Here is an 18,483-nt window from a genome sequence, read left to right on the forward strand (position 1 = left end):
AAAACAACAAAAAAACCCAAAAATATTTCTTAAAGAAATTAGAAACTGGCATCTACTCATTAGAATAAAAATTTTTAAGATCGAGTTTTTGAAGATTAAGTATGAGTAGTTGAATTTCTACTCTCATTTACCAGTTACATTTATATAAAATAAGGAACTATTCACACTTTTAGTCTTTTATTTATTTTTTTAATGTTTATTTTTATTTTATTTTTGAGAGAGACAGAGTATGAGCAGGGAAGGGGCAGAGAGAGGGAGACAGAATCTGAAGCAGGCTCCAGGCTCCAAGCTGTCAGCCTAGAGCCCCACAAAGGGCTCAAACTTGCAAACTGTGAGATCATGACCTGAGCTGAAGTTGGATGTTTAAGTTAGCCACACTGGCACCCCAAATTTTAGTCTTTTAGAATGAAAACTTGAAAGCTCCCCACATGAACTTAATCATACTGGAACCTCCATCTGCCCAGCTCCTTGCATAGGGACTCAGTATATACTTACTTAAGCAATTTGCACAGATTCAACCAGACAGAGAAAGACACGGAAAGGAAAACAACAATGGCTACCATGAAGTAGAAACATCTATCCATTTCTCTTCACTTCCTACCCACAATCTACAAGTCCAAAAAATGTATCATTTATACCCAGATACACTGAATGGCAAACAGAGGCATCACTGATAATTATCATAAAAACACATAAAACTACCTGTCATTATGAAGCTCACAGAGCCCTCAACAAACAAAAAGCTTAAATAACTTGGTCTTTGAAAAAACATTATTTTCTATTTCTGTCTTAAGCAAACAGAACCACTAACAATGACGTAAGATTCCAACTAAAAATGTACAAAGCCAATCTATAGTTTATGGATTAATTTTGGGCCCCCAACCAAACTGCTTTTTCCCCTCAGCTTGGAGGTTGAACGGACAAGTAAAAATTATACATATCTAAAGTAAACAGTGTGATTATCTGATATGTGTGTATACATTGTGACTGATGACCACAACCAAGCTAATTAACACATCCACCACCTCCCATAGTTACTGATTTTTTGTGTGATGAGAACATGTAAGATGCGTAGTCTCAGCATATTTCAGCACACAATAGAGTATTAGTAATGATAGCCACAGTGCTGAGTCCCCAAAACTTACTCATCTAATGACTGAAACATATGACCTATGACCAACATTTAACCAACATCTCTCCAGTTCCCCCATCACTGAGCCCTGGCAACCTACTCTTCTACTCTCAGCTTCATCATACAAATGAGATCATATACAGTATTTGTCTTTCTGTGCCCAGGTTATTTCACCTAGCATAATGTCCTCCAAGGTCATCAATTTTTTTGCAAATGGCAGGATTTCCTTCTGTATTGCGACTGAATTACTATTCCATTGTATATGTATACACTATCCATTCATCTGTTGACAGACATTTAGGCTGTTTCCATAACTTGGCTATTATGAATAATGCTGCAATAAACATGGGAGTGCAGATATCTTGAGATCCTGATTTGATTTCCTTTGGAAATATATGCAGAAGTGGGATTGCTGGATGATGTGGTAGTTCTATTTTTTTTGTACTATATTTGTTTGTTTATTTATTTATTTAATTTACATCCAAGTTAGTTAGCATATAGTGCAACAATGATTTCAGGAGTAGATTCCTTAATGCCCCTTATCCATTTAGCCCATCCCTGCTCTCCCACAACCCCTCCAGTAACCCTCTGTCTGTTCTCTACATTTAAGAGTCTGTTTTGTCCGCCTCCCTGTTTTTATATTACTTTTGCTTCCCTTCCCTTTGTTCATCTATTCTGTGTCTTAAAGTCCTTATATGAGTGAAGTCAGCACAGAGCCTGATGTCTTTGATATGATATTTGTCTTTCTCTAATTTCACTTGGCATAATACCCTCTACCTCCATCCACGTAGTTGCAAATGGCAAGATATCATTCTTTTTGATTGCCGAGTACTACTCCATTGTATATATATACCACATCTTCTTTATCCGTTCATCCATCAATGGACATTTGGGCTCTTTCCATACTTTGGCTATTGTTGACAGTGCTGCTATAAACATTGGCATACATGTGTCCCTTTGAAACAGCATACCTGTATCCCTTGGATAAATATCTAGTAGTGCAATTGCTGAGTCATAGGGTAGTTCTGTTTTTAATTTTTTGAGGAAGCTCCACACTGCTTTCTAGAGTGGCTGCACCAGTTTTTGCATTCCCACCAGCAGTGCAAAAGAGATCCTCTCTTTCTCTGCATCCTAGCCAACACCTGTTGTTGCCTGAGTTGTTAGTGTTAGCCATTCTGACTAGTATGAGGTGGTATCTCATTGTGGTTTTTAATTCGTATTTCCCTGATGATGAGTGATGAGCATTTTTTCATGTGTCGGTTGCCATCTATCTGGATGTCTTCTTTGGAGAAGTGTCTATTCATGTCTTTTGCCCATTTCTTCACTGGATTATTTGTTTTTTGGGTGTTGAGTTTGATAAGTTCTTTATAGATTTTGGATACTAACCCTTTATCTGATGTCATTTGCAAATATCGTCTCCCATTCTGTCGGTTGCCTTTTAGGTTTGCTGACTGTTTCCTTCGTTGCGCAGAAGCTTTTAATTTTGATGAGGTCCCAATAGTTCATTTTTGCTTTTGTTTCCCTTGCCTCTGGAGACGTGTTGAGTTAAGAAGTTGCTGCGGCCAAGGTCAAAGAGATTTTTGCCTGCTTTCTACTCGAAGATTTTGATGGCTTCCTGTCTTACATTTAGGTCTTTCGTCCATTTGAGTTTATTTTTGTGTATGGTGTAAGAAAGTGGTCCAGGTTCATTCTTCTGCATGTTGCTGTCCAATTTTCCCAGCACCACTTGCTGAAGGGACAGTCTTTATTCCACTGGATATTTTTCCTGCTTTGTCAAAGATTAGTTGGCCATATGTTTATGGGTCCATTTCTGGGTTCTCTATTCTGTTCCACTGATCTGAGTGTCTGTTTTGTGCCATGTGGTAGTTCTATTTTTAATTCTTTCAGGAACTGCCATACTTTTTTCCATATGGCTTTACCAATTTACATTCTACCACCAGTGCACAAAGTTCCCTTTTCTCCATATCCTCACCAACACTTGGTATGTTTTGCTTTTTAATAACAGCTATCCTAACAGGTATGAAGTGACATATCACCATGTTTTGACTTTCATTTCCCCGATGACTAGTGGTTTTGAGTATCTTTTCATAAACCTGTTAGTAATTTATATATCTTCTTCAGAAAAATGTTTATTTAGGTCATTTGCACTTAAAATTTTTTTATTTATATTATTTATTTTATTGCTATTGAGTTGTATGAGTTCCTCATATGTTTTGGATATTGGCCTTTTAGCAGGTATGTTTGCCTAACCAAATTTCAAAAATATTTCCTTTTATTAAAGAAAAACATTGTAAAAAAGTATTGGGGCGCCTGGGTGGCTCAGTCAGTTAAGCATCTGACCTCAGCTCAGGTCATGATCTCACAGTTTGTGGGTTTGAGCCCCACACAGGGGTCTGTGCTGACAGCTCACAGCCTGGAGCCTGCTTCAGATTCTGTGTCTCCCTCCCTCTCTTGTACTCCCTTGCTTGTGCTCTGTCTCTCTCTCTCTAAAAAAATAAACATTAAAATAAAATAAAAAAAAGAAAAACAAGTATCTTCAACACTGATGCAAATCCCCCTATATATAAAGAGCAGTTAGAAATCAGTAAGAAAGACTAGCAGCACCTAGGTGGCTCAGCCAGTTAGGTGTCTGACTCTTGATTTCAGCTCAGGTCACGATCTCATCGTTTGTGTGGTTGAGCCCCATACTGGGCTCTGTGCTGACAGTGTGTGGAGCCTGCTTGGAATTCTCTGTCTCCCCTTCTCTCTGCCCTTCCTCCCACCATGTGCATTTGCATTCCCTCTCTTTCAAAATAAATACAGTAAATAAACTTTAAAAATTATATTAAATCGTACTAAAAATTGTTTCTGTTGTCACCCACTACAACCTCCTCTTTAGCAATGTTTTGGAAATGCAAAATATTCTTATAAATCAATTATATTTGTGTATCAATATTTATTTAAAGCAGCAGAAATCCAGTTTATGTTTTAACAGTTACATAATATTACTAGAGTTTCATAAAACATGTGGCCTGCCACATACTCCCTGCACCTCTAACACACATACTTGAAAGAAAGGGTAAGATAGTTTTCCTCAGAAACATGAGAAGCTACAATTTCATCATTAGGATTTCAAATATATCTCCAAATTTCTAATCACAAAGAGGTTTATAAGGGTTTTAGACAAGTTGACAGTATTCACCAAAGGCCTTAAAGATGTGTATATTCACTGATCCAATAATTCCATGGCTAGAATTTACACTGAGGAAATTAATATAGCTTTTTATATAATACTAAAAAATGGTAAATCTATATTATCACCTCATATTTGTCAGAATGGCTATTATCAAAAAGATAAGACATAACTGTTGGTAAGAATGTGGAGAAAAGGGAACACTTATGCACTGTTGGTGGGAATATAAATTGGTGCAGACACTATGGAAAACAGTGTGGAGGTTCCTCAAAAAAATTAAAAATAGAAATATCATATGATCTAGAAATTCCATTTCTGGGTATTTATCTGAAGGAAATGAAACACTAACTTGAAAAGGTATCTATACTCTGTGTTCACCGCAGCATTGTTTATAATACCAAGACATGGAAACAACCTAAGTGTCCACTGACAGATGAATGGATAAAGCAAATGGGGCACTTGAGTGGTTCAGTTGGTTAAGCATCTGACTTTGGCTCAGGTCATGATCTCACAGTTTGTGGGTTTGAGCCCTGTGTTGGGATCTGTGCTGACAGCTCAGAGCCTGGAGCCTGCTTTGGATTCTGTGTCTCCCTCTCTTTCTGACCCTGCTCCGCTCACACTCTGTGTGTGTCTCTCTCTCTCTCAAAAATAAATAAACATTAAAAAAAATTTAAAGACAAATATAAAACAACAATCATAAATCTATGTCAATAGACACAAAATGTATAAATTAGACATAATTTATGACAATAACAACATAAGGGGGGGAATGAGCTATAAAGGAGAAGAGTTTTTATACATTATTAAAACTAAGCTGGTATTACCTCAAACTTGATTGCTATAAAGGTAAGATATCAATTACAATCTCTAGGGAACTACCAAGAAAAAAAGAAAAAATACCGAAAAAAATGAGAAGAGAATCAAAATGGTATATAGGAAAAAAATAATCACAAAAAAAGGTGGCAATGAAGAAATTATAGGACAAATGAGATTTAAAACATAAAGAAAATAAATGTCAAAAGACAAATAATTTCTTCCTTATCAATAATTATCTGCAGTATAAAATGAATCAATTCTCCAACTGAAGAAATCAACAGAGTGGACAAAGAAAACATGATCTAATTTTGTGCTGTCTACAAGACTCAAATAAGATCCAAAGACATGATTAAGTTGAAAGTGAAAGCATGAAAAAAGATATTCCATGCAAATAGTAATCAAGGGAGAGATTGGGTGGTTTTATTAATATCAGACAAAATAGACTTTCGACAAAAACTGTCACAAAAGACAAAGAGAGACATCATATATTGATAAAAGGGCCAATAAATCAAGAAAATATATTATAAATATAAATGTACCTAAATATATGAATTAAAAATAGAAATAGTTCTATAATAATAGCTGGAGACTTCAATAATGGGTAGAACTAGAGAGGTCAGTAAAGAGAGAACCTGAACAACACTAATTTCCAACTAAACAAACTAACTAATAATATAGAACATTCTACCCAACAGTCTGCTTTTTCTTAAATGCACAAAGAACATTCTCCATGTTAGACCTCAAAACAACTCTCAACACATTTAAAAAGACTGAAATTATAAAAGCATCTTTTCTAATCACAAAGAAATGAAAGAAACCACTGGCAGAAGGAAAGCTGAAACATTCACAAATATGTGAAATTTAATATATGTGCTGCCGAAGCGAGCACAAATATGTGAAATTTAAAAAACACACTGCTGGGGCGCCTGGGTGGCGCAGTCGGTTAAGCGTCCGACTTCAGCCAGGTCACGATCTCGCGGTCCGTGAGTTCGAGCCCCGCGTCGGGCTCTGGGCTGATGGCTCGGAGCCTGGAGCCTGTTTCCGATTCTGTGTCTCCCTCTCTCTCTGCCTCTCCCCCGTTCATGCTCTGTCTCTCTCTGTCCCAAAAATAAATAAACGTTGAAAAAAAAAATTTAAAAAATACACTGCTAACAACCAGGAGAAATTATGAGTCAAAGAAGAAATTATCAGTAGAATAATAAAATACCTTGAAATTAATGAAAATGAAAACACAATATACAAAAATTTATGAAATGCAGTGCTCAGAGGGAAATTCATAGTTGTAAAGACCTATATTAAGAAAGAAGGAAGAAGAAATAATTCAAATCAGTAACCTGACTTTACATTTTAAGGGTCTAAGAAACAAACAAGCTTGCATAAGGAAAGAAATGATAAAGATTAGAGAAGAAATAAATCAAGAAAGAAAAACAGACAAAATTAACAAAGCCAAAAGTTGTTTCATTCATTCAAAGATCAACAAAATTAATCAACAGACTGACCAATAAAAAAAGAGACAGGATTCAAAATACAAATATCAGAAATGAAATCAAAGTAGGGACATTACTACAGATGTTACAGAAATACAAAGCATTACAAAAGAATAGTATGATAATTTTACATTAACAAATAAGATAATCTAGATGGACAAATATCTAGAAAGACACAAACTAACAAAACTGATTAAAAAGGAAGAATGTGAGGGAGGGAGGAAGAGAGAAAGAGAAAGAAAATCTGAACAGACTTCTAACAGGTAAAGAGATTGAGTAAGGAATCAAAAATCTCCCAAGAAAGAAGAGCCCACGACCAGAACACTCCACTGGTGAAGTCTACTTAAACATTTATTTTTTATTTATTTTTTTTTTTATATATGTACAGAAATCAGTTGCATTCTTATACACTAACAATGAAGTAACAGAAAGACAAATAAGGAAACTGATCCCATTCACAATTGCACCAAGAAGCATAAAATACCTAGGAATAAATCTAACCAAAGATGTAAAGGATCTGTATGCTGAAAACTACTTAAACATTTAAAAAAGAATTAACCCCAATCCTTCTCAAATTGTTCCAAACATTAGAAAAGGAGGTAACACTTCCTTAGTTATTCTGAGGCCAACACTACCCTGATACCAAGCCAGACATGGGCATCACAAGAATACTATGTATTAAATCCCTTCTAAATACGGATGCAAAACTCCCAACCAAATAGTAAGCTGACTCTAGCAGCATACTAAAAGTATTGTACATCATGACCAACTGGGATTTGTCCCATAAATGCAAGGATGGTTCAATGCATAAAAATACACCAGGTAATACACCACCCATGTTAATGATTGAATGAATCAAAAGAACCCACATGATTGTCTTAATTAATACAGAAAAATGATTTAGCCTAATACCAACAACACATGATAAAAATACTCAACAAACTTGGAATGGAAGGAAACTTCCTCAGCATGATAAAAGTCATTTGTGAAGGGGAGCCTGGGTGGCTCAGGTGGCTGAGTGTCTGACTTCAGCTCAGGTTATGATCTTGCTGTTCCAGATTTCGAGCCCTGTATCAGGCTCTGTGGTGACAGCTCAAAGCCTGTAGCCTGTTTCAGATTCTGTGTCTCCCCGTCTCTCTCTCTCTGCCCCTCCCCCACTCATGCTCTGCCTCTGTCTCTCATAACATTTAAAAAAAATTGTTTAAGTAAACATTTAAAAAAAATTTTTTTAAGTCATTTGTGAAAATCCATAGCTAATATTATACTCAATGACGAAAAACTGAATGCCTTCCCCTTAACATCAGAAAGAAGATATGGATGCCTGCTTTTGCTAATTCCATTCAACAACTGATGTTTCTAGCCAGAGGGGTAAGGAACAAGTGAAAGTATCTCTCTTCACAGATTACATGATCATGTATATAAAATAAAATATCCTAAAAATCCATCGAAAAATTATTAGTGTTAATAAACTTGGCAAAATTGCAGAATATAAGAGAAACATATAAAAATCAGTTGTGTATGTACATATAATATGTATATGTATGTATAATGCATATACATTAGCAATGAATGATCCAGAAAAAATTAAGAAAACAATCCCATTCACAATGACATTGAAAACAATAAAATATTTAGGAACAAATTTAACCAATGAGGTGTAAGGCTTATATCCTGAAAACCATCAAACACTGCTGAAAGAAATAAAAGAAGACCTAAATAAATGGAAAGACATCCCATGTTTATGGATTGGAAGACTTAATATTGTTAAGATGACAATATAACCAAAAGTGATCTAGAGATTCAATATAATCTCTATCAAATTCTCAATGTATTTTTTTGCAGAAATAGAAAAGCCTATTTTAAAATTCACATGGAATCTCAAAGAATTCTGAATTACCAAAACAATCTTGAAAAAGAAAAACAAAGTTGAAGGACTCACTTTCAGATTTCCAAGCTTATCACAGAGCTATAATAATTAACTATATGTATTGTAATCATCCCAGTGTGGGATAAACATAGGACAGTCATCATACATCAATGAAACAGAATTCAGAGTTCAGAAATAAACTCATACATTCAACTGACTTATGACAAAAGTCCCAAGACCATTAAATGGAGGTAAGAAAAGTCTCAACAAATGATGCTAAGACAAATGGGTATCAAAATGCAAAAGAATGATGTCTGACCTTTACTTCACACTATATGCAAAAAATTAACTTAAAATAGACTGAAGACCTACATATAAGAGCTAAAAGTATAAAAGTCTTAGAAGAAAACAGGGTTAAATCTTTATAGCCTTAGATTTGACAATATATTTTTAGAAATGACACCAAAAGCCTGAGCAATAGGAGAGAAAGAATAGATAAATTGAATTTTGGCAAAATTAAAACCTTTTCTGCTTCAAAATACACTATTAAGAGAGTAAAAAGACAAACTACAGAATGGGAGAAAATATTTGCAAATCATGTCTGTCAAGAGTCTAGTATCCAGAGTATATAAAGAATTTTTATCATTCAACAATAAAAATACAAACAACACAATTAAAAATTAGGCACAGGATCTGCATTGACTTTTCTCCAAAGAAGATATACAAAAGGCCCACAAGCACATGAAAACATAAAACATCATTAGTCATTAGGGAAATGCAAATCAAAATCACAGTGAGATTTCACCTCATACTTACTATGGTAGGCATAATTAAAAACAAAAATGGACAGTAACCAATGTTGGCAAGAATGTGGAGAAACTGAAACTCTCATACACTGCTGGTGGGAACATAAAATGGTGCAAGTGGTACAGAAAGCAGTTTGGTGGTTCCACAGTAAGTTAAGCTTAGAATTATCATGATCCAGCCATTTCACTCTTAGGCATTTACCCAAAAGGACTGAAAACAAGTATTCAAACAAAACTTGTACATGACTGATCACAGCAGCACTATTCACAATAGTGAAAAGGTGGAAAGAACCCAAATGTCCATCACATGATGAATGGATAAACAAAATATGGTATATGCACACAATGGAATGTTATTCTACCATAAAAAAGAATAAAGTACTCTTACATGCTACAATGTGGATGAACCTAGAAAGCATTATTCTAAATGAAAGAAGCCAGACACAAAAGGTCACATATTATTTGATTCTATTTATATGAAATATCCAGAAATATCCAGAATATATGAAATATCCAGAATCAGGGCAGGGGAGATTAGGAGTGACTGCTTCATGGGTACAGGGTTTCCTCTGAGGTGATGAAATTATTTTCGGATGAGACAGAGGTGGAGGATGCACAAAACTGTGGATGTACTAAATGCCACTGAGCTATATATCCACTTTAAATACCTTAAATGAATGAGTGAGTGAGTGAAAGAGAGGAGAAAAAAAACCAAAAACAAACAACCAGACTCTTTAAAAGCCTTTCATTTACCACAAAAGAATAATACCTTCCAAACCTGGATGCACAGTTATGTCTATTACATCCCATTATTTCCCAAATACATGATCTTGAGCCTTACCCAATGTTATATGTCTTAAAACATATTATAACCCAGCTGAAACCTGTGAAATCAGCATTTACAAGAGGAATCTATCCTATGTAATTCTTAGTATCAGACAAGTTTAACTACTATTTAGCACAATTATTTTCTCTGATAAAAACAGATTGATTTAGTTATATTGTGGGTGACAGGTAAGACATTAGTTATAGATCAAATAGAAATGTTAATAATTTATTAAGCAGTATCAACATTTACTTATTTTAATCAATAATATGAATTTCTAAATAATTCCTTCAGGATAAGAGATTTTGAAAATCACCTGAGATTAATGTTGAGTACTCCCACTCAGAGAGGATATAGTTCAAATAAGTAGAAATTTTTGAAAAAGACAGCATTGTCCAATATTAGCAACAAAAATTATCTTGCATTGTTTGTAAAAGTGTAAACTGGTGTAAGTTTGGCAAAATGTATTAAAATTTTAAATGTGCACAATCCTTGATCTATCCATCTCACCAACAGAAATTTAAACCAAGGAGATAATTAGATGAGATGTTTGAGGATATTCATCATAGTACTAATTAAAACAACGAAAACTGGAAACAATCTAAAGGCCTATTAATAGAGGCTTGGGTAAATAATTCACAGTGCACATATACTAGAAAATACTGTGAAGTCATTTAAAAAAGAGAGACTGTCGGACATTCATTCCGCACAGGAATTACAGAATGAAAAGGGCTAAAAAACAGTACATGATTCTCTTTGTATAAACAATTATCCGTCCATGAATATAGAAGAGTTTGGAAGGAGAGGTTCTTCAAGATGCTGAACGGTACAGATGGAAGATTTTCAGGAAATTTTTGCTTTTATTTATGTCTCCTAAAAATTTTTTCTACAATGACCATGTACATAGAAAAAAGACAAATGTGTTTTGTGGAAAATGTATGCGAAAGCATGGTGTATTGCAGCTGGGTTTAATTATAATCTGTTAAACACTGAAGACCTGACTGATGCATACACACTTACTGATGGCCTCTTATCCTTCTAAAGCATACCGTACCTGTTCCAACCATTTCATCTCACAGAATGCTCCTTGTTGCTGCCCATAAATTGGAACTCTATCTTCATGAGGCAGTGATGTCCCTGAGATGCTTTCTGCAGTGTATTTAATGGCATTTGATTTGTCTGCTAAGCTATAAGTTCTGCTGTGTTTTCACAGCAGTGCAAGTGCTCGGCTGTGATGAGTCAGACTCCTGCAGGTGCAGCTGGCTATGGAAGGAGCACACCCAGCAGTCACACATAACCCTTCAAGGAGAATGTGCACAACATTGCCAGAGATGGGCAGATGTAACCTTTCTCAGTTTTACAGCATTAGCAAAGAACCCAGGCTTCTCTTCAGGAACAACACAGCTGCTTTTTGCACATCACCTGGACCTGAACATATTTTCCAGCGTCCTATCATGTCTACTTGTGTGATTCCACGACCATTTGAAAACTCAGCTGTCCCGTTAGGGTAACATCAATGTCTATTTGGTCAAATATTCATTCTTCCAATTCCAAGCCCAGAATAACCTTTCCTTGGAGCCTCCCTTAACATGTTCAGAAAGAGCTGGCTGTCTCTTCTATATCTTACCCTCAACCTTTCACTTATTGTATATTGGTCTCTCTTACCATACTGTGAGAATGGAACCATACATTCATCTTTAAATCACCAGTATGTGGCATAAAACCCTAAATAAAACTTTAATTAATTAAATTTTAAATAAAATTAATTCTTTGTAAAATGTATGGAAATACACCCATTCTGGAAAACTGTTTGACTATTTTTCATAGAACTAAATATGCCCTTACAATATGACCCAAACAGTTACACCATGGACATTTATCCCAGAAAAATGGAAACTTGTGCCTATATAAAAACCTGTACACAATTGATGATAGCAGCTTTATTCTTAGTATCTCCAAATCGGACACAGCCCATATACCTTTTAATAGGTGAATGGTTAAGCAAACTATGGTATGTTCATATGATGGGATACCACTCAGCAATAAAAAAGAGTGAATGATTGATAGGCATGACAACTGGGACAGATCTCAAGGAATGAGTGCTGAGTAAAAAAAAGCCAATCTCAAAAGGTTATAGTCTGTACTATTCCATTTATATAATATAATTGAAGCAACAAACTTAAGGACTCCACACAGGAGTCCTGTGGTGTTGGAACAGTTCTGTATCTGGTGATGGTAGTTACATAAATCTACAAATGTGACAAAATTTCACAGACACACACACACACGCACGTGGAGTTTAGGGTTATGATGTGACAGTGGAAGGACACAAAAAGTTGACAAGAAATAGAATAATACTACCAAAGCTAGGCCTTAGAAAGGTTAATCCAGTAGCAGTATCAAGTACTGGAGGGTCGGAGGGGACTGGAACAGAGGCAGGAAGGTGATGCAAAAGATACTATAGAAAGAATTAAGAATTCTAATTCTTACAATTAAGAATTCTAACAATTAACTGGATGTAAGGAGAGAAAAAACTGTGTAAATTTATAGAAAAAGGTATTAACAGTGGTCATCTCTGCATTTTACGACTGCAGAGATTTCCAGTTTATAATTTTTTTGTATTTGCACTGATGAAGTTTTAAAAATTGTGATAATTACTTTTATATTCAGGAAAAGTCTATTTTCCTAAAAAATGTGAAGTAAATCATTTTAGTTATTGTAAAGCATTTGACTAAAAGTCATTTTATTATTATTTTTTAATATGAAATTTATTGTCAAATTGGTTTCCATACAACACCCAGTGCTCATCCCAACAGGTGCCCTCCTCAATGCCCATCACCCACTTTCACCTCCCTCCCATCTCCCATCAACCCTCAGTTTATTCTCAGTTTTTAAAAGTCTCTTATGGTTTGGCTCCCTCCCTCTCTAACTTTTTTTTTCTTCCTTCCCCTCTCCCATGGTCTTCTGTTAAGTTTCTCAGGATCCACATGAGAGTGAAAACATATGGTATATGTCTTTCTCTGTACGTAAAAGTCTTTTTAAAAGACAGCAGCAAAGAAAAGATCTCAAACTGATAGTAAAAGATGTTAGCCCAGGTGAGCTGAAGAATGATGATCTTACATGAACACAAAAAGAAGAGCAAATGTGGGGACACAGAATATTGAGACCAGTCTTGGATATACTTGGTTTAAGAAATCCTGGAAGAGGTGCCCAAGAAAGTGTGAAATATATAAAGTACTCAAGGCAGCAGAGACTATTTAAGACAGTTGAGAACTGCAGTCACACAGATACTGAAGTATAGGTGATAACGAAAATTTTAAGTTTTAAGGGAGAAAATGTGGACCATGAAAGAACTCTATAGGAGCCAAATCTTGAGGAATGTTTGTGTTTAGGGCATGACAGAAGGCAAAGAAGAGAGTGCAGTGGTTGTCCCCAAGACAGGGTTGGGGATGGGGAGATGGGAGGTCCCACACACAAGGAAGGAAACAAAGCAGACTCCTCCTCTGACTCTCCCCACCTTCTTTCAGACCCTGCAACCCGACAAACTCCACCCCTAGCTTCTAATGCTCTACTTTCCCCTTCCCTACAACCTACAGCCTTTCCCAAGCATTATTACCAAACAAAACTTTCTTTAGCCCCAATGTGCCTTCCAGATGCTAGCTACCCTTAGATCTCTTTTTAAAAACTTCTTTAAAAAGGCACACTCAGACTGTTTCTGCTTCCTCATTTCCAACCTACAATCTGGTTTCTTTCTATTCCTTTACTTAATAAAGTTTACAAATCATGTCCATGTTGCTAAATTTGTTAAATATTTCTCAATGCTTAAATGGTCTGACCTGCCAGCAGCATTCTGCCTCCAGAAATGCTACCTCCCTTTTGCAGCTGTGACCCCATTTTTCCTATGTTTCTTCTCTAGCTACACCTTTTCAATCTGTTTACCACCTTCCTCTGTTCTAATCTCTTACATGCTGAGGCTCCCTGGGATCTGTCCCAAAGCTGATCTCTCCTCTTACCTCTGCCCTGTCCCTGAGAACTCCAGTATGTCTGCTGTTCCCCACCCTCCTTGCCAACTCTAGCCCTCACGATTCTACATTCCATTCTATACTCCAATTATAGAGAATTTTTGTAGTTTTCTTATGTCAAATCCCATCACTTCTTGGTCTTTGTACATTTTTTTTTTTTTTTTTTTGGTATATAACCTCTTACATTGAGCTTATCACACTGTATTGCCTAATTACCTGTGGCTCCCACCATACTTTAAACTTCCTGAGAACAAGGACTATATTACATCCTTTTTCCAGATTCTAAAATAGTGCCTGGAACATGAGAAGTGCCTAGTAAATAATTGTTAAATTAAAATAAAATTAAGAAATATACAACTGGTATATATTTTAAAATGTTTAAATGTACTTGTAACCAAAGAAATATAGATTTAAAAAAATTTTTTATGTTCATTTATTTTTGTGAGAAAGACAGAGTACAAGTGAGGGAGGGGCAGAGAGAGACAGATAAACAGAATCCATAGCAGGCTCCAGGCTCTGAGCGCAAAGCCCGACATTGGCCTCGAGCTCACGAACCATGAGATCATGACTTGAGCTAACCATGAGATCATGACTTGAGCTGAAGTCGGATGCTTAACTGACTGAGTCACACGGGCGCCCTCAGAGAAATATAGATTTTAAAAATAAAAGTATTTTCTCCCAGTCAAATTTGTCAACCCCAAATGATACCCACTTTAGTCAAGGATATGAAGAAATGGGCAAAACTACTGTGTTGTAAATAGTAATCATCATGATATAACTAAAGGGCAATTTGGCCACACGTGTGTAGCACACAGCACAGGTTCTGACAGAATGGGGACGAAGATAGGCTTTGCCTTATAACTAGTTGTCTGAAGAGCACCTTTAAACTTCAGTTGCCTCATTCCTAAAAGAAATCAGATTTACTAAGAAGTAAATCAACATAATATAGCTGCAATATTGCAGCTTATTAAAATTAATTAACAAAGAGCTCAAACAGCTACCTAAATGTTTTTTTTTAGAGTCTATCTATCTATCTATCTATCTATCTATCTATCTATCTATCTATGTAATCTCTACACCCAATGTGGGGCTTGAACCCAGAGATCAAGAGTCGCATGCTCTTGGGGGCGCCTGGTTGGCTCACACAGCTGAGCATCTGAATCTTGACTTTGGCTCAGGTCATGATCTCATGGGTTCGTGGGTTCAAGCTCCGCATTGGGCTCCACAATGGCAGTGCAGAACTTGCTTGGGATTCTCTCTTTCCTCTCTTTGCCCTCCCCCTCATTCTCAAAATAAGTAATAAATAAATTTAAAAAAAAGTTGCATGCTCTTTCGACTGAGCCAGCCAGGTGCCCTTACTTAAATCTATTTTAAAACTAAGTGGTGTGCTTCGTAAGAATCTTCCACATAAAATAACTCTGATTAAATTTTCTAAAAAATGGGGATATAATTTTTTAATTCATCTCCTATCTACAATTCATTAATTCATTCCACAACTATTTGTTGGGCACAGTGTTTAGCACCTGGCTGTGTGTCAGGCACATGCTCTAGTTAGGGGATATAACAGCGAAAGAACTAAGTTCCTGTGGTAAGAGAGATAGCGAATCTGAAAATACATGACACTGTGAGCTACTGACACATGTGGGTAGGGGGGCAAATGCTTCTCTAATCAGCGGACATTTGAGCAGAGACCTAAAATGTGCTAAGGAAAGCTACATAGATGTGTGGGAAAAGAGAGTGCCAGGGAAAGGGCAGCAAAGGTTCTGCTGCAGGAACACTTGACAGCAGAGACCAGCATGGCTAAGGAGGAGAAATCAACCAGGAAAGGTGGTAGGAGGTGACGTCTGAAAGGTAAGCTGTACCAGACTCTGTAGAGCTTTGCAGGCCAAGGTAAGGATGTGGCGTTTGTTCCAAGTGTGATGGAGAACCATGGAAAGTTCTGAGCAGGAAAATGGTATCATCATATTTTTACCTGAAGAGGCTTACTCTGGCTGTTTTTGGGAAAAATTGACTAAGAGGGGCAAGAGTGAAAATAGGAAGGCTACTTAGAGGTCACTGTAATGTATGATTGAGAGACAGTGGCAGTCATATTCAGGACATATTTCAGAGGTAGTGCTGTCAGGATTCCAATTCTAAGAACCTAACGCAAAGATTTCACTATTGCTATTCAAAAACATTTATATATGCAAGGATACACAACATAGGCTGCCACAACTTAATACAAGTTGATCGACTTAATAAACTCTGGTATAGCCATAAAGCTAGAAGGGAGGTAGTCATTTAGATGTGATGATGTTGAACACATAATGACATGGAAAAATGTTCATACTATGTATGTTAAGGGAAAATAACTGGTTACAAAACAAAGTATTCAATATTAATCCATTTTGTCTAAATAAAATGGATAGAAAAAAGAAGGTTATAATACAAGCATGTTAGCAAAACACCTCTCGGGGCTGTGAAATCACACATTTGCAACTTTTCTTCTTTGAGCTTACTGTATTTTTCAAATTTTCTGTAATAATTATGTATTACTTCTATGGGAAGAAATGATTTTTAAAATACTGAGAACAGGGGCGCCTGGGTGGCTCAGACAATTAAGCGTCCAACTTCAGCTCAGGTCATGATCTCACGGTTCATGAGTTTGAGCCCCGCATCGGGCTCTGTGCTGCCAGCTCGGAGCCTGAAGCCTGCTTCAGATTCTGTCTCCCTCTCTCTCTGCCCTTCCCCCGCTCGCACTCTGTCTCCGTATCAAAAATAAATAAACGTTAAAAAAAAAAAAAATTAAAAAAAAAACCACTGAGAACATTTTCAACAAATAAGATTACTATAGAATAACCATTTGAGTTTATTAATGGTTTTCTTTGTTACTTACCATTACTTTTCGCAAAGTGTATCTTTTAGATCGAATGTCATCCATTAGCATCTCATACGGGGTGAGCTGATATTCAATGGGCAAAGGGTTGTACTGCCGCTCTTGGACCTTCTTAAGTTTTACTCCATTCCGCAAATCCCTCATCACCTGTACCCAGAATCGAGCCTAAAAGAATCAAGGGTAGAGAGATGTCCATGAATAAATTTACTAGTTCCCTCTAAGTAGCTACAGTCATACAGAAAAAATGAAGAGCTTGGCTTGCAAAACATTGAGTAGACCAAACAAAACTGATTTTTAAAACTAGATTTTATAATACTAAGTAAAAAGCCAGTAGAGAATCACGAGCTCTAAGTTCTGAGGCACCTGGGTATAAACCCTAACTCATTCACTGTGAAAGGCTGTTATTAATGGCCTCAGTTCTTCACGCCTCCTGTGTCTACACCCTGTTATGTGATTTTGCTCACTGAAGAGTATATTTCCCACACTCTAACATTGGTTTCGGCTTTATGATTTGCTTGGCCACTGGAAGGAATAGTAGTGGATGTGATGTAACCAAAGTCTGCAAAAGCAAATGCATAATGGGTTTGTGCTTCTATTGCCATGAGAACATTATGCCTGGACTAGCATGATTGTCCAGGAGAAGAATGACACACACATAACTGATCTGTACGCTCATGAGCTAAATAAATGTACTACTTTATGCGACTGTGATTCTGTAGTGGCTGGTTAGGCGGCATTACTGTGACCACAGCTAAATGATACAATCACCTATTAGCTATCTGACATCCAGCAAGTTGTTTCACCTCTCTGACCCCTGGCTTCCTCACCAATAAAAGATAATGGTACTTCATAACTTGCTGAAATGGTCATATATTATGTGGAAAATGGCCATAATTTTTATGTTATTACTATCTTTGCACAAATTACATAATATTGGCCTTCTTATCAACAAATAATGGTAAACTGATTTGCTAGCCCTTCAAGAAAATGAGATATAAATGAAGTACTTACAATAATATAAGACATACTAAATATGTATATTATTATTATAAGTTAATCCTTTTATTTTCCTGCCTATAAGCTAAGGTGTCATAGTCTCTACTTCAGTGAAAAGTAAATCAATATGATATTTAACTGAAACACTGTGGTTTGTTAAAATTAATAAGTAGTTCATATTTATTACTTAAACATATTTATTGAAAACCATGTGAAATATTTCATAAGAATTATCTGTATAAAATAACTGATTAAATTTCTCAAAAATGGAATTTATGATTTTTTAAAAAATGTATACCATTTCTTATTCCAAATAAGATTTGAGGTACTTAATATTGTGGTATATCCATTAGAACACCTTCTAAAATATTCCTATTTTAAACAGATCCTTAGAGGGGCGCCTGGGTGGCACAGTCGGTTAAGCGTCCGACTTCAGCCAGGTCACGATCTCGCGGTCCGTGAGTTCGAGCCCCGCGTCAGGCTC

The 18,483-nt window shown here is 36.2% G+C and overlaps 1 protein-coding gene across 6 annotated transcripts in view; it reads right to left on the reverse strand.

Annotated features, from left to right (window-relative positions):
- The window catches only part of SPIRE1 (spire type actin nucleation factor 1), a 203,493-nt gene that overhangs the window by 53,564 nt on the left and 131,446 nt on the right, over nt 1-18,483 (reverse strand). For all 6 annotated transcript variants that reach the window (XM_040479443.1, XM_040479444.1, XM_040479445.1 and 3 more), the window contains exon 6: nt 17,004-17,168. In XM_040479443.1, the coding sequence (XP_040335377.1) occupies nt 17,004-17,168 (165 nt within the window). The remainder of the gene's footprint in view (nt 1-17,003; nt 17,169-18,483) is intronic.

Source organism: Herpailurus yagouaroundi, unplaced genomic scaffold, assembly GCF_014898765.1.
Source record: "Herpailurus yagouaroundi ecotype Mexico unplaced genomic scaffold, PumYag 142, whole genome shotgun sequence".
NCBI classification, from domain to species: domain Eukaryota; kingdom Metazoa; phylum Chordata; class Mammalia; order Carnivora; family Felidae; genus Herpailurus; species Herpailurus yagouaroundi.